A 17,534-nucleotide genomic window follows, 5' to 3' on the forward strand; every position below is an offset into this window, starting at 1 on the left:
GACCGGCAAATAAACCAAGGATGGTTCTATCAAATGAAACAACTATGCTGTGAGATGTATACTGGACAAAAGTGGTTATGATTTTATTGCTAAAACATCTTGAAGATGTAGGGCTGTGAGCAATGATATTAAGGTTTTCAAATGACACTAAATGGCAAAGTAAAATTATGAGTAAGAAAGAAGGAATGCATGTGTAGAGTAGAGAGTTAGAGACTGTAACATGTTGGAAAGAGAGGAAGTATTGTTTATTCTAGAATCCAAAACCCCATAGTTTACAAATCCGTTTCAAAATTTTGCTCTACCCTTTTCAAAACTCAATTACAATGGGGTTACATGCGTGGTTTCATTTAGAAAAAGACAACCAAACACAAAATTGAAAAAATCCCGACCTTTTAGAGTTTCACCACCTCCTAGCATAGCCTTTGTGTCATACTTGCATGCTCTCGTGCAGTCAGGACAGTAAGTAACCTGCATTTGGTGGCAATTAGAGTATGAACATAGTTTGAAAGCAAATCTAAAAGAAAACAGTTTAATGATCTTGAACTCTGAGCTTCTCTGTATCAACAGTTCGACACCAAAACTGGAGCCAAATGATCATGATACAACCAGTGCATGCTAACGTGACAAGCATATTACAATCTAGTTTAACTTCTTTTGCAGAAAATTGCCAAAACGAAGATGAATGAAAACGAAAAAACAAAGAAACCAGGGCGATCAAGTCTCGATGACACTCACATACACCGGTGTCTATCAACTAGGGGTGTGTTTCAGTTGGATCAGATCAGAATATGGGTTTTCAGTTTCAGATTTTTCGGATTATGATATGTTGTGCCAAATCTGATCCGATCCAAATTTTTTTTGGAATTTTTGGAAATTAAAATGAAAATCAGAATTCGGGAAAAAATTGGGAAATTCAGAAATCGGATAATTCGGATGAAAAATCAGAAAATTTGGATAAAAATAGGAAATTATTGAAAATTCAAATATCTTAATATTAAATTTATTTTATAACTTGTACAATAAATACTAATTCTGGGGTTTTTAGTTTATTTATACTATATATTGAATAATACAAGTTAATCCACTGGAAATGAGCAAAAAAAAAATGGGGTTATATTAAAACAATTCTAATTACATTAGAATTTTAGATATATTGTATATAATTCCAAATAATAATTCGGCAAAATAGATTGGATATGCATCGGAAGATTCGGATCGGAAAATTGGAATTTCAGAAATCATCCAAAAACCAATCCGAATTTAAATAGGATTTTCGGCAATCGGATTTTCAGAAATTGGACGAGTAATATTTGATGCCGAATCCGAAAAAATTTAGGATTAGAATTCGGAAAAATTGGAATTTCGAAAAAAAGTGGCACCCCTACTATCAACAATACTATAATTTTGGATCTGTTTAAGTGCGTATAAGATTTTGGATCTTTGACTAATATACCTCCAATAATTTTGGCTTGAAAGAAGAATCGAGCATTACATCCACGCCATACATTGCCCTGCTTGCTGCACTATGCATTTCAGGGTGAACAGTTGCAGCTGCTTTAAAAACGTCTAGTAGCATAGTTCGAATTCTCTGCTGGATATCCAACCATTGAACTGCAAAACAGATAGTGTAAGATACCAGACACAAAAAGAAGGATTGGAATTGGCACATTACGGATGGAATATTTGAAAGTATCATAAGTAAAATACAGGCAGGTCGAAGAACCTTTATGTTCCTTCTCGAACTCCATTACAAACTCTGGTGTGTTCATGTGATTCAATCTCCCGACGTAGTTCTGGAATTTATAAGATCAGTAACTCGATAAGTAGGATTAAACATATGCAAAACACAACCTAAAGGAAATATTAAGTAGCAACCCAAGTTAACCAAGCAATTGTCAATTTGGTTTCTATTAAACCTCTCCACTCAAACAGAGAGTTTTCATATTCGCATCCTTTTGGTGTCGAAATAAAATCAGGAGACCAAACAAATATTTGGTCTTCATTACTAATGTGGTTACTTGGAAGTTGGAACTGACCATAACAGTGAAATGAGTTTCATATTCAAAAAGTGTGCTCTTGTCCAAAGAATACTGGTTATTTGCTAGTCTGACCTGCAGGAAAACAGTGGCAATAGTAATAACATCAGTATGCAGATAAATAAATGTTGTTGTTACTTCGAGAGGCAACAATACAGATTCATCCATAACGTTAGGCACGTACCCAAAAAACATCAGAAAGGAATATTTCCAAAGGATTCATGCTCCGAACCAAGACTATATATCGCAGATCAAATTTCTTTCCTTTGAATAAAGCAGGATGCTCAATATACTTCTGGCATATTTTTGGACCAGTCTCCATCAGTCGGATGATGGCAGATAAATCACCAGTAACAGTTGTGTCAATTGTTCGTGCCATGTTCCATGGCTTTAAAATCCATAGATTGTCAAGCCCATCTCTTTTACGTACATAATAGTCCCCAATGAGTTGAGATAGATGTGTTTCCAGATTATAAGTAGGTTGAAACCATTCAGGAAATCCCTCTGCCTGTGCAAGGAAAGATTGTTAATCCTGCTCAAGCCATTGCAAATCACTAATCATGTAAAGACTAAAGACAAGTCAAACAGAAATAAATTCAACCCGTCCAAAGGACGGACAGAATAAAGGAAAGTCCAACATTATTTATTTCGGGTAGTGTGATACAATCATACAAGAGCCCTTGGTGCATATGCCTACTTTCCATGAATGTGTAAATAATGTCAGTACATTATACTAATGATCAAAATGAATGTGGGAAATGTATTTCAAGAAAAAAAAAACAGAAGATTTTGTTAAAAATCATTTCCTGTATTCATGGAGAATTTTCATAATAATAATAATAATAATACTAATAATAAAATATCAAAAAATGTCGTATTTACTCATTCTTGAGTAGCAAGAATATATTCCTTAAGGCAAGGAATCGTATCTTTGCCATAACCACAACACAACCCACTGTGGAAATCATGTGAGGTGGAAATGGATGATAGATAATATATTAATATGTTCTTTCCATCTCATGAAAATTCTCCACAAAAATAATGAAATTTTCCTCAGCTATCAAACCACAGCCTCATTTTATTGAACATCAATTAAATAGATCCAAGAAGAATGCAGTTTATAGTGTTTTGCAACCTTGTGAACAGTCTCTGACAAATGATGTTTCATGACAAGACAAGCTTCAAATGGAAATTGGTTTATGTACTGGTCTTCTGTTACTCCAATTGTTTTTTCACTTCTTCATCCACTTGCATGCAAGTCCAAATGATATCTGCTTCTTTCGGATCATTTGCTGAAGAACAGAAAAGATAACACGATGTAATTAGAATTAGATATAATTCTAATTTTCTAATACCAATTAACACAACATGATATGATTAGAATAACAAACATTATAGAGGCTCAAAAGTTTGAAACATTTTTTTAGTCCTGCAGTATCCGTGGGGATGCTAGATGCAAACCATGTCTTGTATTTTATCAAGAGGAAAAATTCCATGTTTGCAAAAACAATGAATGGACAAGAATGGTTTAATGACACATAAAATGAACTGATTGATTTAACAAAAGAAAATTTTGTCAGAAAGAAATTACCAATTATTAAAACAAAAGAACAGAATCAGCATAAAAGGAACATACCGAGTACAAATTCAGGGCGTGTCAGGAACTCTTCTACTTGAGGTATATCTGTATAAACACGTAGAACAGATCCACCTTTTTTAATGAGACTTGAGGTTTTAGCGTCTTCCAGGCAGGGAAAGGCAGTGGCAGAATTCGCCATTTCATGTTGTTTGCAGTAATTTTCATATTCCTAAATGAGAAAAGTGAATGAGCAGTTAGAAACAAAATACATAAAAAACATAAGGAAGAGCAAGTCGAGTCAGCAACAGAAAGCACAGCATTACCTGGATAAAATAATTCTGTGGGGTATGAAACCAAGCTGTAAACCTAGCAGACCGTTGCTTATCCTCTCCAATACCAAATAGGAAATCACGAGTACATTCATTGCCTTTATGAACAGCATCAGTCGGCCACAAAACAGAAAAACTGCAAACATTATTACAGCAAAACAAATGTGTAAATGTGTAATGTATAAACAAACGCCTATTGCTGCAAGTGTTAATATGAATGCAAAAGGAGTACCTCATTGCTGACGCCAAATTTCCCTCTGGCATGTACAGAAAAGGAGACACCTTAAAGTTAGGTGCATCACTATGCCGCAAAGCTGAGCCAAGTTCATCCATGACATACCTATAAACCGAGATTGTTCCTCACTTTAGAGTTCATGGTGACTATTTAGAACTTCACAACAAAATTACAAGTAAAAAGAAGTAGTCACTGCTTACCCTGGCCCAAAAAACCCAAAATGCCTTAACTACACATTGGCATTCCTAGAGAATTGGCTCTAGCCTAGTAAAACTAATGGGGTAATATGAAATTATACTTGGCTTTAGGACAGTCCAATGAGTTTGTGCTTGGGCTAGGATTAGTCTGGGCAGAAAAAGTAGAAGCCTAGAAGACCTAGGCTCAACCCATGGGATTTGGCATGTTGGGTGGGCTGGGATGCAAGAACATATAATTGTGGCTAGATCAGGCCAGACTTGGGCAGTCAGGTAATATATACACCCCTACTAAATATGTATTATATGCATGACATATGATTACATGTCCCAAAAAAAAATTATAAGATGCATACCAGACGGAAGTTTCATCGATCTTTTCCTCATCTGCGAGTCTATATGTCATCATATACAACCACATTGCACTAATAACGCGCTCAACCAGTGGTTCATCAGGATTGAATTCTGGAAGACGAGGTTGGAGCATGGTATCAATCACATGCATTCTAGTTTCTAAGACTTTTGATGCATTGACACCATTTAGCAAAGAAAGATTAGGAAGAGCTTCAAGAATTTCTACTGCGCTTCTTCCAAGGGGACCAGGAATATCAACCTGAACAACAGTATAGATGCAAGCTGAGTTGAACGTTTTATTCTCCTTTTAAAATGTTGTGTGTGTTTCAAATCAGAAGAGTAGCACAAAGAATAAGGGTACCTCCAAAGCTTGTAAATAACTAAATGTTTTTAGAAGTTTCAACAACTCCTCGATATAGTTCTGATCCAAGGAATTTCCCCGAAGATTCAGATGTGAAAGTGACGGCATTTTGAGAGGAGAAAAATCCTGGTGTAGTAGAAAGAGGTCATAAAACGAGAATGAACAAATAAATTGCAAAATCAGCAGTAGACCAGTATCAAGAGTTGACCCAATGAGAAGATCAAGTGTTACTGGAATGTGAACTGGGTGCCATGCACCGTCCTTCATAATACAACATCAAAACAATATAGATCAAATTAATGAACAATTAGGCTAGAGTTTCTTATCCAATAATGTCCTGAATCCTGACAAGCATAGGCCTAGCACAAACATTTGAGTCGGTAACTGAATCACAACAAAAAGGATGAGGAAAATAATTGCTTTCATCTCACCTTACTCAACAAGCTATGGATGCACCTATTCGACAGGTCTAGAGAGGTTACACTTTCCAATGGATGAAGAGTGGAATGCAAACTGCATGGACTATCTTTATGATGTATTCCTCCACAGAAACCCAGGGCCCACTCACCAAAATTATTGGTAAAACGCGAGTTGTATATTTCCAAGCTTGGTACTCCTTGAACAATTTTATCTTCCACTTGACCATCACTACAAACAGAATATCAGTGACCATCTGAAGGGAACCAACAAAACAAGACAGAAACATAAATTTGATACTTAAAAGAAATGAAGTTAAAGTTATAAACAGAAGCAGCTGCAAGAAAAACATTACAAGTATAACCCGTCGTACAAGTATTTCAGGATCGTAGTTCTAAAAATAAATAATGCTAACAAAATGTTGAGAACCAACCGCCCCCAACAATCTCCTTTTGCAAGAAACAACCAGATACCCTCATCTCAGATATGGTATTCAATTATCAATCTTTGTTTAGCATAAATTGACGGACCCAAGGCTGCAATGACAGTTGTGGCGAGTCCGCAATATTATAGAGAAACACCAATTCAAAGTAAACCAGAAACTTACTAGAGACTAGAGACAGGGTTGTCGTTCAACCAGAGAGCCCTTAGGTTTTTTAGTCTGGTAACTTCCTGAACTATTATTTCCACATTCTTGAGCTTGTTTCCACACAGACTAAGTGCTATCAAATTCTGATGCAACATTTAAAACAAAAGTTACTATAAATATTTTGCTTTCATGTGAGTTGAAAGTAAGACTACTAACCGGAAACTTATTGGATAAATCAAGAGAATGTAACACATCATCATCTAAATCAAGCTCTTCGAGCTCCAACCAAAATACACCATCGGCACCTTTATCTCCTGCTCTGTAAATCTCAGTCTCCAGTAGTTCAAAAACATTTCTTTTGGTAACATTCTCATCAAAATCATGATCTACACACATCAACGAAGCCATCCTCTGAGCTAATCCAGGAATTTCCAAAAGCTACACAGAAAACAAATATGAAACAAGTTAAAATGAAAGAAAGAAAAAAAAAAAGAACGCATTTTTTAATAGAGTTTTAATATAAAAACCTGTTTACGAGCATGAGTGAGACGAAAAGTCCAAGCATGGTCAATGAGAAAGAGTTGAGACTCTTTAGGCAAATAATCAGACGTGAAAACAAGTCGTCTCTGTTGGGCATCTTCACATATTTGGACTTGGAAAAAGTTCCCACCGTCGAAAGTTTCAGTAGAGAGTTTTTGGAAAAGTTGGCGGTGAAGAGATGACGGTATGCCTGATGCTGTGAGAGGAAAATAGTGGACTTTCAGAAACTCTTGGAATGTTTTTATTCTTGATGGAGAAGAAGAAGAAGACATGAATGATTCAATCACTTTTTTATTATTACGCTTTCAAATTTAAATGAACTGGAAACTCGTTTCAGTAGTTTCAACTATCAAATATATATTTCAGGCCAAGTATGCCGACTTAAAAAGCCCAACAACCCAAATAATTCGGACATAAAAAGCCCAAACCAAATGGTTAAAGTGTCATTACAAAATGTTTAGGGGTCTGACGTTGTAATAGTCCAAATGGTGTAAATAGGCTAGACGTAAATAAGATGAAAATGTCATCCAATTTCACAAAAAAAATATATATATAAATAAAAATCATAATTCTGCAAATAATATATTTCTAATTAACAACATAGAGAAAAAAAAAATTGAATCAATCAATGAAAAATAAACAAAAATGAAAAACTATAACTTGAACCCAAAACCATATATGAAAATTTGAAATTTTTTTATGGTGATTTACCAACTATCAAATATATTTCAGGCCAAGTATGCCTAATTTAAAAATAACAACCCAAATACCGGACATTATATATTTATATAGCGGATCGGTTCGGTTTGGATTTGAGACTAAACCGAGGATCGAACCGATCTTATTGGTTTTCATTTATATATGAGTCCCATTACTGAGGGACTCCATATTGTGTTGGGCAGACAAAAAAAAAACAATTATTATAAGTGTGTCAGTGGTCTCAAAAAGTCTAAAAAAAAAAAAAATTATTAGAAGTGTACTATTGGTCTAAAAAAGTTGAATTAAAAACCAACTCGAAATTGACTGGTTCAGTTCGGTTTGGATGGTTTTATGCACACACTTACAAATAAGGGTGTAATACGGGCGGGTAAAATTTGGTCTAGAGAATACAAATTAGTGCGGTGGGTAGAAGTGTCATGTTTTAATAACATCACCTCGCCCTGTTGGTGGGTCATATGGGTGGGATTTTCATCCAATTTCACAAAAAATATATATATAAATAAAAATCATAATTTAACTTTTTGGGATCAAGTAATATATTTCTAATAACAAATACCTTGTGAATTTCTAAAATCAAATGCAAAAAAAAAAAACAGTTCGGTTTGATGGTTTTAAAAACTATAATTTGAATCCAAAATCATATATGAAAATTTGAAATTTTTTATCACCCCCTCTTGGTGGATTTACCATCGGTAAAATTGATTTTATATTTCATAAAAAATATATATATAAATAAAAATCAAAATGATAAAGATTTTATTAAGAAAAAAAAAACAAAAATGAAAAATAAAATATAAACTAAAAATATATGAAAATTTAATTTTTTATCTTAATTTAAAGAATGATTATAATGATTCGATAAAATCTTCAATAAAAATTTGAAAATTAAATTTGAATTTTTAATAAATTTGAACTTTTAATATTTACCCTGAACTTGAACATTTAAAATTGATAATAAACTAATAAATTTGTAGTTTATATATCTTAAATTCTTATAAAAATTAAAAATATATATATAAATATTAGAGTTAGAGTCTTGAAACTGAACCGGTCAAAATATTAAAGTCTTGAACGATGCAATGGTATAAACAGATATTTCATTCATAAAAAAACCCGACATTCAAACACCGATACGAAGGGAGGAAAAAAATATATATAAACAGCGAACAACACACAATAAATAAAAATAAAAATAAAAAAATTAGAAGACAAGGAAGGAAGGAAGATGTCACCGGATACTTCCACATCTTCTCCCGAACAAAACCTGTATATTCCTCATTTCCTTTCCTTTTAGTTTCCTATTTTTAAAATATTATTATTATTACATCTTACTTAACATTATGCTTCTTCTTTTTATAGATTTGTCGATATACTACACGAGGCCCCTTTATATGGTCATCGCAGGCCTGCACGCATACTTGCCAGTCTTCTCTACTGCATTCTTTTGGCAAGTCTAATCTTTCATCTCCTAAATTCTCACTATATAAACTCTCACTATACAGAAGAAGAGAAAGGTGATGAGAAAGATTGTTTTTTTTTTTCTTCTAGGCAGGTTATGCTGTTGTGGCTGTGGGAGCTCCCTGGTTTTTTGTTGCGATACAGGGACTAGTTGCGTCATTGATTTGTAGCTGTAATGTTGCTCTTTTGATCATTACAGGTATCTACTGCAACTTTTTCGTATTGGCTTGTTTGGTACACAATGATGTGATAAGTGCTATAGTGAAATGAATTTGCTGTACATTTTCCTTATGACATTTTATATGGTTAGACACATTGTTAAATTTACATTTTACTATTATTTTAGGCATCTTTCAACAATACCTGGTTTATGAAGTTCAAAAAGTGCGTTTGCAGGTAAATGCCCTTCCTCAATTTTCGCCTTTGTAATTTATCAAGAGCATTGCATGTGAATTAGCTTTTTTTTTTTTTTTTGCAAATATAACATATTGATAGTGGAAGTGATAAAGGTTATGGCTTTACTTTGCTTTGTTGATTTCAGTAAATGAAGAATAATTTGTGCACATTTTATTTTGTAGGGGTACTATATTTTCAGCCAGAAGTTGAAACACATTATTCGCCTTCCTTTTGCCACTATTGCATATGGTGAGTATCACTAACGTAGCAAATCATTTGGAGAGTCCAAATCTCATTGTATGAAAGGGTCTCTAGGTTCAAGTTCAAATGTCCAACACGGAGCAGATACTCCCATAATCAGTGCCAATGTTCATCAAAATTTATTTGTTTATTATACTTATTTAAATGCTGGTTTTGCAGTTTTGGGTGTAAAACCTTAAGTATGTTTGTCCTCCTGCTGCATATTTTCGTTTGTCAGGTACTGGGATCATGCTACTTGTCATGGTTTGGAAGCCACACTTCAGTATTCTTTCACTTTCTGCATTACTAAGGTTCACTACCGCCTTATACTTAACAAATATATGAACCTTAACTATTTTAATTCAGTTATACTATGAGTTACTCCATTTCATGTAAACATTAGAGCAGTGTATGCAACTATAGTGATTTCAAAACCACCCTTGGTAATATCAAATATATCAGTATATAACATACTAGATATGGTAATTTCTGGATGAAAATGGGTCTAAACATTTAGCATAAGCAGTGCATGGTTTTCTTTCTAAAGATAAGATATGGGAATGAAAGGCATTACTCTGATAAGTGATATCTGCTTCCATGAGGTCCGTGATCAATATGTGATTCCTTTTTTGTGAATATCTATGCTTGAAATATCCTTCTTTATCTGTTGATGTGCAGAGTAGTCATGGTTGCTGAAGTGTTATGCGCTGGATCTTTTATGAGTATCTATATTGGTGAGTTTATAACAGACTCTGGATAGTCATCTCGTCATTACACTTTAGACAAGTGAATGAACCTTTACTTGTGATTTGATAGTTTTCCTTGGTCTTTGCTGCCTGTGAATAAACGAAAGAAAATTTTCTAACCATGGAAAACTAAGTAAATCCTTGCAGGCAGGGTCTACAATATGCAAAAATAGTGTGACATTTATGTATTTTTAGGAACTCAGTACCAGCATTTGTGTTTCCAATATATATTAGCAGATACAGTCTTTGTCTTTTCTTTTCAGTTAAGCCTAGACGTCCAATGTACCGGTGAATTGTTGATATGGATGTTTTGGACTATGTTATAACTACAGAAGAGTACCTTTAGTGGTTTAATATTCTATATGATAATCATGTAATACCAGTTTAGAAAATTGTATTTTCTTTCGGATTTTAGTCGATAAATTTTATATTTTGGAGTGTACTAACTTTTGGTTTGTGTCTTTTACCTGTGACTGTTCACAAAACATTTAAAATCTGATGTAGTAATCAACCTTTAAAATCCGACTTTAATTGCCTATATTGGGATCTCTGTAGTGCAAATGTTTTGTTTTCAAATGTGCTTTCATTTTTATAATGTGAGTTGCAGGGTGTATCCATCAGTACAACTCTTTGAACTCTCAGCCTGATGTTTTGAAGTCATTATATTCTGCACTTCAACCATCAAGTGATTTGGAAGAGTTGAGGTAGGTAATAAACTTTATTTGATATTGGTTTACTGGGCACGTTGTTTTGTTGTCGTGTTTTATTAACCTCGAGTTCCATATGTTTTTTTTTAAACAGGTATCACGATGGTGGTCGTCTTTCTGATCAACAAATGGCATTGTTGCAATATCAGCGCGAAAACATTCATTATTTGAGTGAGGAGGTATACATCCTCTCATATTACGCTTTTTGTTAATTCAAGGGCATAAAGAACTTCACTAGCCAGAACATGTTATATACAACATCTTTTCTCATACTTCCACTTGAGCTTGCTTTAATCCTTCCAAAGTAGGGCAGCACCTGGACTGTAAATGCACTCTGCCAATAAAAAACAAGTACACTCCAACAGTCGAAGTAGCGGGTAGGTTCATGTAGAGATATATCGGCATATGCATTAGCAAAATTAGTAGTTATGTTGGAGTGTACATGTGTTTTATTATCAAAATTATATCCACATACTTATATCACTTAGTCACTACTAAGTATTAACCACATCGCATATATTAGCAAAGTTATGAGATCTAACCGTTGATTTTGGCCATATCAAGTTGCATTTTCTAGTAGTTAAAATACCATAGTTGTCTTGGTTACACTTCACTCCTTTTACTTCCACATACTTATATCACATAAGCACCACTTACTACATCAGGCATATATACAGGCTTTCTCTTACACGGACATGTTCGTGGGCAGCTTATATAGTGTCTTGAACAGCTTTATAATTTACGCTTATTAACTTGTTTAATGGACGACAATATATAAGCTGCTCAAGACACTATATAACATGTCCATTTAAGAGAAAGCCTGGGCATATATAATAGCAAAATAAATTGAGTGCTAACAGTTGATATTGGTCATATCGTGCTGCAATTTCTGATCAAAGAAAATGATATCTTCAGTATGCATTCCACTAGTTAAAGCTCACTGCATTTCTACAGAAATGTGTTGAGCGAGGTACAAAATTACCTATCAATTTGATTAGTCAATCTGAAGCTCCTTGGAAACAAATAAAATTGGGACTTGTTGATTGAAATTAAGTTGATAGCTGAATCTCCTCAATAATATTTCAAAATGTACTTCATGAGTGCAGATTCTTCGCTTGCAAGAATGCTTGAGCAAATATGAACGTTCAGATGATGGAAGCACACCACAGGTAAGCATCTTCATGACACCTTTTATTTATAGAACTTTAGATGAGGCAGAATTTCCAAGACAATTGATCAGGATACGTAGTGTTGGAGTTTAATCTCGTTACCCAATCATTTGTTTGATACATGAGCCACCTTAAATCCTGTGAACAACTCAATGCCATAAGATCACAACCATGGAGAGTGGGAGAGCTCACATCTCCACTGTAAAACCAATATGTTTAAATCGAAAAGAATTCATTTGACTTGTTTGAAGTATATATTAGGCTCTAAACACCTCCAGAGTTAAGAATAAAAGAGGAGAAATCCAGTACTGCAACTGCATAGCACCTACTTGTAACCTGTTTTCTCTTTTTTTTCAATGTTCACAAATTTTTTGCCTTTCTCTGAGTTTGAGAAAATTTCATTAGAAAATCCTTTGGAAATCCAAATACTAGGACAGTGAGCTCCAATAGAAATTGTTCGCTTAGATGCCTTGTAGTCTTTACCTCCTTATTTTGGTTTTGCGATTTTGGATCAGGTTTAATGATTATTATTTGAATTCTTTTTGCTCATATAACAATTCTGTTTTGCTCTTTCTTCAGGTGGATCTTGCACATCTGTTAGCAGCTCGCGACCAAGAATTACGAGCGCTGTCTGCTGAGGTAATACTTATTGGCATATTGGTTTTTGTGTTCAACAATCTATAAGAACTTCAAGTACCTGATGTTTGCTGATATCCCTTGCTCTTTTGCTACGAGAACCTGATGATTGAAATCAGTGATCTCTCACTGATGGTTTTTCTCTCTTATTGCCGTCTTCTTTCCTTCTTGTCTTATACTTAAACATAGAGGGTGCCTATACTTAATTGCTTTAGTTGTTGATGGGGTATCATGACATTTGGAATCTATTAATGTTTCCTTTAATCATTCGATATGAACAGGAAAAACAACTGTTTTGCGTAGCAAGCTAGGGATGCCTACTGGGTTTCTACAGTCGACTACTTTGATGTACCGATCTTGCTATAGTGAAGTGTAGTAATATACATCTTATGCAAAGACTTGCAAAATAATAGAGGAAACAGATAATATGCCAGACCTGTTTTTAATTCATCACAACTAATCCCCCAATTGCCTGATAAAATGTTCTCTTCATATGAACTTAAAACCCATTTCAAATTCTCTGTTACGGAACAGCCAGATCCATAAAACAGCTGTTCTTGTTATTTCCGCTAAGCTTATTACTGTTTTTATTTTTCTTTTTCTTTAGTTTTGGTCAACCTAAGCTTATCACTGTCGGTTGAGTACATAGCGCAATGAAGGGTATATAACTATATACTGTGTAAAGTAGCAGAGAATCTGATTATAATATGCTTGTAGCTTAATAGATATAAGCAACCACATGTCCACACCCAAATGTGTCGGCACACATACTTGCCTATACATGATGATGATGATGATGATCAAATTAGTTCAGCTAAGAGTTTTGTGGTCATAACAGATGAATCAAGTGCAGTCTGAGCTCCGGCTTGCTCGTAACTTGATTGCTGAGCGCGACTCCGACTTCCAGCGGATTCGCACAACCAATAATCAGGTAAGTGGAATAACTGATTATTGTTTCATTTTTTATTTTATTTTTTGTACTTGGATGTTTTTTTATTGCCTAGACTTTCTATACAGGTTTGTCTGTCAAACACTCAGTTCATTGTGCTTTCTTTCCCGTTCTTTTTATATTCACGACATTCTATTTTTGTATCAATTGGGGGGACAGTATATTGAAGAGAATGAGAGACTCAGAGCGATATTGGGGGAATGGAGTGCTCGTGCAGCTAAGGTACATTGAAACTCATCATGTCCTCATTTTTGTCTAAACTCTAAAGTAACATAGTATTTATTTTCGACCTTATAAATGGATGTTTGAAAAGCTTGAACGAGCATTGGAAGCGGAGAGATTGTCGAGTTTGGAAATGCAGAAGAAGATATCAAAGCTGAGAGATCATACAACTGAATTAGTTGAACCAAATGACCAGCATGAGCTTAATCTTTGAGGCGCGGACCACATGTAAAATTGTTCCTGTGCATATTGTCATTCATATCTGCTGTCACTCTGTTCATAACATCGATCACCAAAGCCGTGCACCCACAGAATCATAGGATCAACAGCAGGTAGACAGTTAAATGTACAAATTAGTTGATTTGTAAAGTGTAAAGTGCTCGAGTCTTTACTCCTGCACGCACTCATGTACGTCTTTTTTGCCGAAAATAGACTTGATTTCTAACCTCTTCTGTACAAAATATTTTGATTGGTTTTGTTGGTAATGACAGTAAAAAGGATAAAGCTCAAGCATTTGTAGTTTTGTCACTTTTTGTGAGTACATTGCTATCAACATGGACGTAATTGAATCTTAAGAAATGACAATTTTACGAAACATTACAAATAATACTGATATATAATCAATCAAATCCAAGTACTGTCGATATGATTTGTGAACTACAAACCATGAAATGCATGTCCCACATAGAAACTTATTATTCGATACGGTTATCCTGTATCCAGAATTCCACACTATCCACCAGTCCACCACCAACACCAGTGGGTGTAATTTTACAAACGCTAATAGAATTACACATAGTATATAGGTCATCGGGGAGATGAGGTTCCGCTACAACGATCAGTGGAACCTTTTTTTGTACAACGATCCCAAAAACCTCCTCCATATTTTGAGGTGAGCGTTCCATTTGGTTAATTTAGTGAAGTTAGTTTGAAAAATAAAACCAGTTTCAATGAATTTAAGATATAAGGCCCCAAGTGATGCCCCTGACATTATTTTTGGGAGTTTGAGCTAAGAACTCGTGTTCATCAAACAGTTTTAATATATTCCAACATATCCATGCATTTCCGTTAACTGATCTTCGCGTGCAAGGTGTGGCACTAGCAATGGTGCCGCTGGGTGCATCCTCATAGTCTCGTGTACTATTGATTTTATGCAAGGTAGGTTTGGAATGTCCTCCTCCGTTACCATCTGTTTCTGCCAATCACCCTATCCAGCTCTTCATCCATGGTATTAAATACAATGTTGTAACCCCGTTAGTTCAACCATTGCCCATTCACCATGTTGTTGAAGGTTTCTGTCCCAAATTCTAACAGGTCCTAATATACCAAAACCAACAAAAATTGTTGAGAGTAAATGTTGACAAAAGATTCTTGCGTAAACTGGTTCACATAAATTTCAAGAGGTTAAAATATGTTGGCATCTTCAATGCGAAACAAAACAATTGAATTTAGCCGTTTTGGGTGAATAATTTAGTCATCAATTTTTGAACTGTGACGCATGTATGGACTTTATGGCGACGTCTTACGATTTCCTAATAGTAGTTAGTTTGAAAAATAAAACGATGTCTAAGATATACCCATGGATTTTGAGAAACTGTCGGGCCCCGGCGACAGCGACCACGATTTTGAGAAACTTTGATGATTGGTCCATATTTTCTGGATAGTTTAGATCATCAGCCAGTTTTAATAGCAATTCCAACATATCCTTGGGCATGAATTCCGTTAACTGATCATCATCATGTCTTCTCGCAATGTGTTCATCAATTACTTGCTCGAAAAAACTATCCATCTCCTTCCTCAATGCCTTCATCCTTTTCAAGTACCCTTGCAAGTCTAAGAAATCGATCCATGGTATTAAATCACCAATGTTGACTAAAAGATGGTAATAGTTATCCAACTCACATGACCACGTAAAAATCTTCTTGAATCCTTTCGATTCAAATTCACCCAAGTATTTTCAAACCAAAACCAACCTGGTCATTGATTGTTGAGAGTAAAATGTTGACAGAAAATCTAGATGGTAACTGGTAAAGAAACAAGTTATTCATAGATTTTTTAAAGAGTAATGCATGCAACTCTTCAATGCGTATGTACTCAAAAGAATCAAGCCTCTTGGCGCTGAATAATCCCACCGAGCAGATATTTTTCGTACGTAACGCCAGTATGGACCGTATGGCGACCATACGATATCGCCATTGTCAAAGCTTATGTACCTCCCAACCGATGTCTCGGGTCTAGACACGAAATTTAGATCATGGATTTTGAGAAACTGTCGGGCCATTTCCGGCGATGAAGCGACCACAACTGGATATGAGCCAAACTGGAGTTGCATGATTGGTCCATATTTTCTGGATAGTTCATGGAGGGATTGATGAGGCAGCAGGTAGCTGATAAGGTGAAGGTTTCCAATAACTGGCCATTTCATTTTTGGTTAAGGTGGTAATTTTTAAAAAAAACGACTAAAGAACAAAACCTCTTGAACAGCAATTGGTGCTGGCATAACTACTGGTGAACAAATTCGGACTCGTAAAAATAGAGAAAAACAAGAACACGTTTTCATGGTTTTTATTGAGTTTTTTTTTGGACATGTATCATCGTGTAATGGATAAGTAACATAATTGTTTGGGAGCTTTTAAATCGTGCGCCATGAACGTGATTTTCTAATTAGTCATCGGTTGTGGTACACTATAAAGTTTGTAGATTTTCAAATCAACAGCAACAAAGCTATTGATCTACAGAGAAGCTAATAAAGTTATAGAAAATCTAGATGGTACATAGTAAAGAAACACGTTATTCATACTTATTTTAAGTGAGCATTCCACAAGTACGTTCAAGTGCCATCTTCAAATCTTAAGTGAGAAAAGAGTAAACAAAAGCCCTTGAGCAGAAAATTTACCACCAAAGAGAAAAATCTACAATATTTGATTATTGCTATTTCCACTGTTTGTTTTTTAAAGGGTTGCAATGGAACCTGAGCATCCAAGTTAAAGTTTCTATTCTATATATCCTACATCAATAAAGGATCAATATATCAAGTTATAGCGTCCCATTGTCCAAACCAACATCAACAAGACATATGCAGAAGGATTGGTTATCTTTAATAGAAATCCATGTTTACTTTTTCTTTTTTTGATTTCAATGGGTTTTAAGTATGAACAAGAAGAAAAGGTATGAATAGGGAGTTCGCTCAAAGGTTCTTAGGATCATATATTAAAGAAAAGTATGAAAATTGATTGAGCATATTTCATTTTCTCCAAAAAATTAATTAAAAGTATGTTCATGTAAGTGTTCTTATTTTAAATAAGTATTTCATAGCTCATGTCAATGTTGTTCATATTCATATAAACAATAATTGTTCATAACATTGATTGTTCATACTCCAATAAACAATCAATTATGTTGATTATGAATAATTAATCAGTGTTCATACCCAAATAGGTGTCATACCCAAATAGGTATGAACAATCAATGTTCAATTCATATGAACAATAATTGTCCATAGCTCATGTTGAGGTATAAACAATGATTGTTCATACTCTAATAAGTGTTTTTACTGATCATACGTTATATTGAGGTATGCACATTGATTGTTCATACTCCAAATAGATATGAACAATGATTGTTCATAGCTCATGTTGATGTATGAACAGTGATTGT

General features: G+C 34.6%; 2 protein-coding genes across 5 annotated transcripts; one reads left to right on the forward strand and one right to left on the reverse strand.

The window, feature by feature from the left end:
* Window positions 1–221: 221 nt before the first annotated feature.
* On the reverse strand, window positions 222–6,978 carry LOC147506942 (tubulin-tyrosine ligase). The gene is given in 16 exon segments (XM_086599676.1): window positions 222–468; window positions 1,454–1,611; window positions 1,724–1,793; window positions 2,037–2,111; window positions 2,221–2,544; window positions 3,172–3,263; window positions 3,266–3,328; window positions 3,673–3,844; window positions 3,939–4,080; window positions 4,177–4,284; window positions 4,730–4,986; window positions 5,089–5,214; window positions 5,520–5,736; window positions 6,113–6,237; window positions 6,311–6,532; window positions 6,622–6,978. Coding segments are annotated over 16 exon segments (2,586 nt in total). The 5' UTR covers window positions 6,907–6,978; the 3' UTR covers window positions 222–318.
* A 1,419-nt stretch (window positions 6,979–8,397) lies between these two features.
* On the forward strand, window positions 8,398–14,387 carry FIP1 (FRIGIDA interacting protein 1). Of its 4 annotated transcripts, none has more exons than XM_086599679.1 (14): window positions 8,398–8,620; window positions 8,714–8,801; window positions 8,903–9,011; window positions 9,159–9,208; window positions 9,391–9,457; window positions 9,687–9,759; window positions 10,127–10,182; window positions 10,802–10,898; window positions 10,996–11,080; window positions 12,008–12,070; window positions 12,650–12,709; window positions 13,545–13,637; window positions 13,815–13,877; window positions 13,969–14,387. In XM_086599679.1, exons 1-14 carry the CDS (start codon window positions 8,580–8,582, stop codon window positions 14,089–14,091), a joined length of 1,068 nt encoding a protein of 355 aa, XP_086455805.1. In that variant the 5' UTR covers window positions 8,398–8,579; the 3' UTR covers window positions 14,092–14,387. The 4 variants fall into 4 exon arrangements, with proteins under 4 accessions (XP_086455805.1, XP_086455804.1, XP_086455807.1 ...); XM_086599678.1 differs by having other exon boundaries at window positions 8,467–8,620; window positions 8,714–8,805; window positions 8,907–9,011; XM_086599681.1 differs by having other exon boundaries at window positions 8,468–8,620; window positions 8,907–9,011.
* Window positions 14,388–17,534: the final 3,147 nt, after the last annotated feature.

This window comes from Coptis chinensis, chromosome 3 (assembly GCF_015680905.1).
Source record: "Coptis chinensis isolate HL-2020 chromosome 3, ASM1568090v1, whole genome shotgun sequence".
Lineage (NCBI taxonomy): Eukaryota > Viridiplantae > Streptophyta > Magnoliopsida > Ranunculales > Ranunculaceae > Coptis > Coptis chinensis.

What these genes read in the sequence shown, in the direction of transcription:
- FIP1 (XM_086599679.1), top strand. Translation starts at nt 8,580, where the DNA reads ATGTCACCGGATACTTCCACATCTTCTCCCGAACAAAACCT. An exon ending in TCTTCTCCCGAACAAAACCT is followed by an intron (nt 8,621 to 8,713) that starts GTATATTCCTCA and finishes TTCTTTTTATAG; the next exon opens with ATTTGTCGATATACTACACG. An exon ending in AGTGATTTGGAAGAGTTGAG is followed by an intron (nt 10,899 to 10,995) that starts GTAGGTAATAAA and finishes TTTTTTAAACAG; the next exon opens with GTATCACGATGGTGGTCGTC.